The sequence below is a fragment of the Cyprinodon variegatus genome, unplaced genomic scaffold, assembly GCF_000732505.1.
Source record: "Cyprinodon variegatus isolate N-32 unplaced genomic scaffold, C_variegatus-1.0 Scaffold332, whole genome shotgun sequence".
NCBI lineage: Eukaryota > Metazoa > Chordata > Actinopteri > Cyprinodontiformes > Cyprinodontidae > Cyprinodon > Cyprinodon variegatus.
In genome coordinates this window covers 634,173-641,537 of record NW_015150785.1, presented here as the reverse complement: position 1 = coordinate 641,537, position 7,365 = coordinate 634,173, and the positions used below count along the sequence as shown (strand labels likewise).

Sequence of the window (7,365 nt, the reverse complement as noted above, 5' to 3'; positions counted from 1 at the left end):
ATCAGGATGGTCTCACGAGGCTAATGTTTCCCATGGCATCATTGTTATCTGAAGTTTTCTCCGGTCTATTCAGCTTCATTTAAGTTCTTTCCTAGGCATATTATTGAAGTCCTGTAATAAATAAATACATATATATATATCAGGGCGCAAATACTTTCTACATCAGTGTACCCATTTCTTTCCTCAAAGTTCCTAAAAGTTCTTGGGATTTCAAAACATTTCAAAAAAAAGAAGATTTTTTTTTAACATCCAAAAAACCCAGTTGAATTACATTGTAATTTCTCACTATATCAACTTTACCTTCCGTTACTTTTACTGATTTACTTACAACTATCTAGTATATTTTTCCAGAAGATTTTGCTGCTTCTCCACATCCTAAGATTTAAAAGAGCAATTATAACTAGTCCAATGGGTGTATCCCAAAGCAAGGATTATTTTTCCGGTTCATCCATTTGTTATGATGAACTTTTGCTTCCTTTTTGCTTTGAATCAAAACTTTTAGGTATTAACATAGATTATTAGATTCTGCAAGATAAATCTTTATAAACACAACTAATAGAAACAGTAATTGGGGGAGATTTATTTTACATCCTATCATATTCTGCCCTTTTTATCCCTTCACGTATCTGGAAGTAGTATGAGAAATTCTAAGAAAGGGCTTTGTTTAAATATACTCATCTTTCATGCATATTAAATTTGTCCAACAGAAGCCCATGAGGAGGATATGCTTATGCATTTGCTGACATTATGAGGGCAGGAGAGATTTTCCCGCTGTCATATCACACTAAAATCTGACAGCTGCTGATCAAATAGATGTGTACTCCTCCCAGAGGAAGGCAAGTAGTGAAATTAGAAGCAATGGAAGATGGAGGAGAATCCAATTAGTACAACAGTCTCTGTTCATTCATAACACATTCCGTAATGTGATTTTACCATCTTTTTTTTTTTATTCTGAGACCAATAATCTTTCATATTGAACTTATAAGTCTTTCTTACAGAACACAATTAACAGACATACATAGAAAGCCTTATTTCACAAATTTACATCACAATATTTATATTTCAAATAAAGAGAAACAATCTTTTTCTTTGCATTGCACTGCATCTCAGATTCTGCAGCTGTAAGATCACCACTTTACATACTGTAGATTCAAATTTAATGTTGCTGACAGACTCACACTTGCTCTGCAAAACAGGGTGATATTTTTTTATGCAAAATCAAGTCGTCACGGCATCCAACTTGGCAAATATCAGATGCAGTATGGGTTTTTTGTTTGACATTGATTTCGTGTGACTGTTTTCCTGCTGTAGGGCGCAGCCTGCAGACTTTCTGTTTCTGCTTTTTTTCCTTTTTTTCCCCCTTTGCTTTCTAACCAGCAAATCATACAGTGAAACAGCAAGAAGTCTGGGATAAAAATCAAAACAGATGCTGCCTTTGCAATACTTTAACATGGACATTTAGGATGTGATTTTTTTAGAAGGCATCAATATATCTGCAAGGCTTTATAATTGACTTTTGTTTTCACGATTGGCTCCGATACCAACTAATAAAAAAATTTTTTGGAGCCATTGATCAAATTTTTAACCCAAAATCATGGGCTTTGATGCATTTTTACCCTTTCATAATAAAAAAAAAATAAGGGTATCGGACAAATTATCTGCTTTATACATCTTGTAAGTAAAATCCAAATCTAGATAAGTCATTTTTTCTTAAAATAAGTGTATTTGTGCTTGAATTGAGGAGGTTAAAGTGACATTTTGCCAATGGAACAAGACAATTTACTCTTAAAATAGGAAAACACAACTGCATTGTCTTATTTCAAGTGCATTTTATCCAATTATCTTATTTTAAGAGTAAAAATACTCATTCCATTGGCAAACTATCTCATTTACCTACTCAAATTATGGGTAAATAAACTTAATTTAAGAAAATTCTCCTTAATTCTAGATCATTTTTCCAATGTGGACTTGAGCTATGCTGCAGTATATTAATTGTCTTTTATTGTCCAAAGATAATCAGCAGGTCAGGCCTTAAGGTGAGGAGCTGCAGATTGGCAAGAACTGTCTGATTGATGCATCTTATTTAAACATCTAATGTAAAAAAAAAAAAATCTCAATAAGCCAAAAAACACCTAAAACTAAAACTTATAAATTGCTCTTGATGTGTGCTGATAATTTGTATAAACTGATCCAACCATCCATGTGCACACATTCATGCAGACTATTAGACTCTGAAATGTCAATTTCTACACAGAAAATAAAGGTGCTTAAGGTTGTTGAGTTCTTCTTTTTTCCATTTTCTTACTAAAAATATTATTTCCCAGATTCATGGCTGATGTATCCAAAGCATTAGTCCTACATGTGAAGGTATAGTGGGGGGATTTTCTTTTTCCGGGTGGATCATCAAAATAAGTTGTCCTCCTAATTTTCAATCATTCTGGTGATAAGTTTACGGAAGGCCGTCCTACGTCCTCGTCACCTTTTTCTCTTACCGGTGGTGAATCTGACTTAAAAATTGCAAATCTTCTTTTGGAAAGTAAGCTTGCAAACAGCATGAGCGTGCATGTGGAGAAATGAGCTTGTACATGGTCCTGCACACGTTTAATAGGCGTTCCTTCTCACCAGCGGGTACAGGGTTGTGCATTTGCATTCTTTTTTAAAGTGGAGAGGGCGGGTCTTCTGAAAAATTACTGAAAATCCTCCACTATACCTTTAACATTCAGGTTAAAGTTACTTTTCCATTTTTATTTGGACACAAATTATATGTATATAGATGTAAATCATGATTTTCTTCTCTTCATGCACATCTTACAATGCATATAATCATATTCATTAAACCTGTACAGGATTATCATTAACTGGTGCTGTGTTCAGTTTAACTTTGCAGTATTGCTGGGCTATTAAATAGCTCTGTGCAATGCTGGATATTTACCTGCTGGCTATTCCTACCCGATGGGGGCGTCAAGAGTCAACTTTCAATGACAAAGTAATAAATATTATGTTATTTTCCTATATATATATTATAATACAGACTTGGTTGTATGGCTCAAATAAACGTAAAAATCTGGGTTTGTATTTTTTTGTGTGTCTGATAAGAAGTCATAGCTTTCCAAAAAGCTACCTTTCCTTCCTGGCATCCATCCATTTACTTCCTATAGACAGAGTTTAGTTGTAACTATTTACTCAGTTACATTTATGTGAGTGAATTTTTGAAAAAAGGACTTTTAAGAGTAATTTAACAGCATTGCACTTTTAACTTTTGGGTATTTCTAGATGATGAAGTATTGCTACTTCTAAATGAGTCAACTTTCTGGATACTCCATCCATTATGAGTAACTTCACTTCATGAAAACAAACTTGTTTTAAACAAATATGCCCCACTGAGAGACACGCTTTATTCTTTTTTTTGTACTGAAGGCTTATTGGTTAAATGCTATTTGCTCAATTGGAGGTTTAGTGAAAATAAAGTAAACAATATACTGCAATTTAATGTATTCTTACATATTATAACTATTATTTTGTAACCACAAAGTGGGCTTAAATTAGAATGCAACCAGGTTGTCATTCAGTTTTGTTGATGATGTTTCAACATTTATCCAGGAGTTTTTGTCAAGTCTTTGGATATTTGTCCACTTCTTTCATTTGAAGCCTTTTTGTGGTTGCCATGACCCAAATGACAGCAAATTAACACAGGCAAATTGATTTTGTATGTTTTATTACTCAAAAAGTGCATTTAGAAGAGTGCTCTCTCCACCAAATATGTATTGCGTAATTATTGTACGTTTTATCTTTAATTTTATCCACTCTTTAAAACACAAAAATTTGCAAATTACTTAATATTTTGTTACATTTTGCATCATTTTGTAAAATATTAAATCCATTGTCTTAATCATGGGCAGTAAGTAGATCATTTACTCAATAAGTGAGTAGCCATTTTACCAAATGCTTTTATACTCTTACCTGAGTAATTTTTTTACCCGAGTAAAAGTGTGATGAAGTATTTCTACTCTTATATTTGAGTAACATTTTTGGGTACTCTATCCACCTCTGCCTACAACTATTTAAAGCCCTTTAATAGCTTTAAAATCTCCTAAATTTAATGTATGCTTTAATTCACCCGTATGATGTTTTGCGTTTCCATCTATTTTAGATCTAATCCCAGTTTGGGCATTCTGACTCATATGAAATATGAAAAATATGACATCTAATCATATTTCTAAGTGGCCTCTTGTCGATAGATTCATAAAATCATATTTCCCTACAGTAGACAAAAAGTAGTTCATAAAATAATGGCTGTAAAGGCGGGTTAGGACGCATGACTGGTGGGAAACCTCCTATGGCACCAGAAAAAAAGGAGGATATGACCAGAAAACAAAAAATGAAAAGGGAGGATTATGCAAATCTTTCAGACCAATATTTCATTGATAACAATTATATTGAATTATTTGTGGTAGGTTGGATTTTCCTAAATTATTATTATTATTTTATATAATTCATTAAATATTTGAACTACAATGACAAATAAACCGCTTAAAGTGCAATGCTTCGTTCACAGGTACAAAATGGAAACATCATGCGTAATTTAGAAAGTCTTAAGAAATCTCCAGTGAGGTGAATTGACCCGGTTCTATATTAAGCATACATAAGCCTATTTCAGGAAACGGTTCAGGACCTGCAGCATTTGAAGCGGATGAGTTTTTGGAAAGCCTTCTTGAAGTCTTCGTTAGACATGGTGTAAATGATGGGGTTAATCAGAGAGTTCAGGTATCCTAACCAGGTGAAAAAGTCGAACAACTCAGGGTTCAAACATGAGTCGCATGCGGCCACCAGCAAGGTGTAAATGAAAAATGGAAGCCAGCAGATGATATAAGCGCCGAGGATTATCCCGAGAGTCTTGGTCGCTTTTCTCTCTCTGGCTGCAGAAATACGCTTTTTCTCCAGAAGCGCGTCCGATACCGTAACTTTGACCTGGTTCTCACTGGTTGCAGAGCCGGTATCACTGGACGGGGTGTCATGCCTCCCGCACTGCAGGGAGGTCGTGGACGCCACGGATCCAGGAGAGTTGGTGACCAGGTGCGCGGAGGTGAGTCTCTTCCCAACCTTCTTTGGAGACTGTTTGAGAATACGTTTACGCGCCTCCACGTATATCCTCCCATACAGGACGATGAGGAGAAGGGTGGGGATGTAGAACGCCCCGAAGGTGGAGTATATGGTGTAAAAGATGTGATCTGTGTTGACACTGCAGCTTGTTAGCTCGTCTGCCTTCACCTGCCTCCAAAAGAGAGGCGGGAGGGAGATGGAGATGGCGATGACCCAGGCTGTGGCCACCATGCCGGCTGCGCGCCCCGGCGTGCGCTTTTTGGAGTACTCCACTGCGTCAGTGATGGCCCAGTATCTATCCAGCGCAATTACGCATAGATGCAGTATGGATGCGGTGCAACATGTTATGTCCGATGAAAGCCAAATGTCGCAAACGATCTGCCCCAGCGTCCAGGTGTGGATCACCGTGTACAAGACGCAGATGGGCATCACCAATATGGACACCAGGAGGTCAGTGACAGCCAGAGAGGCAATTAGAAAGTTCGCTGGAGTTTGCAGCTTCTTGGATTGGGAAATAGTTGCAATGACAAAGGCGTTGGATAAAGTGGTGGCGAGCGTAATGACAGAGAGGATCGCAGCCAGAGAGATCTGATAGACGAGGCTCTCTGCGCTCTCGGCTGCAGCGGGTGAGTGGGAAACAAAACTGTCATTAGAGATGTTGACGGGTTGAGTGGGTTCCAGTTGCCCAGAATGTTCCATAACTTCCACTTTTATGTCATCCATTGATGGAAGTCATCTCAGGTGCCCGCTGCGCGCCATCCAGTCAGAGAAATGGCACAGCTGGATGGAAACAAAAACTCCACTTCATACTTTTTTTTTATTCGTTTTCGGCTCGAAAAATATAAAGCCAGATGTCCATAAATCTTTTCCATTTTTTATCCATAAAAAAATTCTGTATCTATGTTCCCATTCAAAAACAAAAAGAAAATGTAGAGAGATGCGCCGGGATGATTTAAACCATCAGGAAACATGTCATCATAGATCCGCATGGAGACCAGGTGTTTGCCAGAGTTGTGACTCCTTGAGCCCCTTGTGGCTGAATGGAGATCCGACCTGACGCCTCGTTTTATACACACTCTGACATCAGACAAGCGCCACTGATCACAACCATGTTCACTCTCATCCCCTCTCTGTCTCTCTCTCTCTCTCTGGAGGAGTAGGCTCTCTGCTGGGTCATAGTGCTCAGTGTTTCCCTTTTAGAAAGCAATCTGGTGATTCCTAATATGGGCAGCATGGCTCACCACTCAGGGTGCCAAAGGCAACAAAATGATAATTATCCAGCAAAAACTTTTTTTTAGCTCTTTTTTTTAACCTTTTTATGCTCTGGTGTAATCACAGAAAACACAAATTAGCAACAATACTCAGACTGACAACTGATTTATCAGATTTGGTCTTGATTTAAGGGGCTGGTCCGTAATTTTTAAGGAATCATGGCATCATTTGTCATCTTTAGTTTTTTTCAAATCTAACCTAGGCTAACCTAAATTAAACAGATTTGTTATTTAAAAGACATTTTTTACATTCCCATCCCCAGAAGGAAACACAGTTTTATATTTATTGGATGTTTCAGCAGCAAAACAGTTGGGAGTGCTGCACATAATGGGAACACACACAGGAAAAAAAACATTACAAGATAAATATAAAGAACAATGATTGATTATACTGAAATGAAAGACAGTTGACCCTGCGATGGACTGGCGACCTGTCTAAGGTGTGCCTTGCCTCTCGCCCATTGACACCAGCACCCCTCGCTATCCCCCTTGGGATTAAGCATGTTTGAAAATGGATGGATGAAAGACAGTTGGACTTCAAACTCTAGAGAATATTTAGATAGCCCAATCAAAGGCCAGACATATGAAAAAATATTTTTTTTAAATGTACCAGAAATTTGACTGGAAGCATAAACTGATAATGTTTAGATAGCTCAGTCAATGAATCTCTAAATTTATTCATTTTTAATCTAGATTTAAAGCCACTCAGGGTTTTAGCACTTTTAACTAAAATCTCCTTCAAAATAACGGCTGCTGTCAATTAGTAGTAAAGTAAAATATTCTTCACCTCAAACGTTGGAGTAGTACTTTAGTAGTAATTAATATGTAACAAACATAAAATAAATCCATCAGAATTTTTTTACACATTTTTTTAAATAATTTTTTTTATTAGAAAGCAATTTATTTTTATTTATTTTACCTTTATTTTACCAGGAAGTCCCTTGAGATAAAATCTCTTTTTCGAGGGAGACCTGGCCAAGAGGCAGCAATTCAC

At 36.9% G+C, this 7,365-nt stretch overlaps 1 protein-coding gene across 1 annotated transcript; it reads right to left on the bottom strand.

Annotated features, from left to right (window-relative positions):
• Positions 1-3,588: 3,588 nt before the first annotated feature.
• LOC107091310 (5-hydroxytryptamine receptor 1B-like) lies at positions 3,589-6,147 on the bottom strand. Its single transcript, XM_015385153.1, has one exon. The coding sequence runs from the start codon at positions 5,821-5,823 to the stop codon at positions 4,666-4,668; it is 1,158 nt and encodes a 385-aa protein (XP_015240639.1). The 5' UTR covers positions 5,824-6,147; the 3' UTR covers positions 3,589-4,665.
• Positions 6,148-7,365: the final 1,218 nt, after the last annotated feature.

Excerpts from the sequence above, each read along its gene's own strand:
- LOC107091310 (XM_015385153.1), bottom strand. The coding sequence starts at position 5,823 with ATGGATGACATAAAAGTGGAAGTTATGGAACATTCTGGGCAACTGGAA.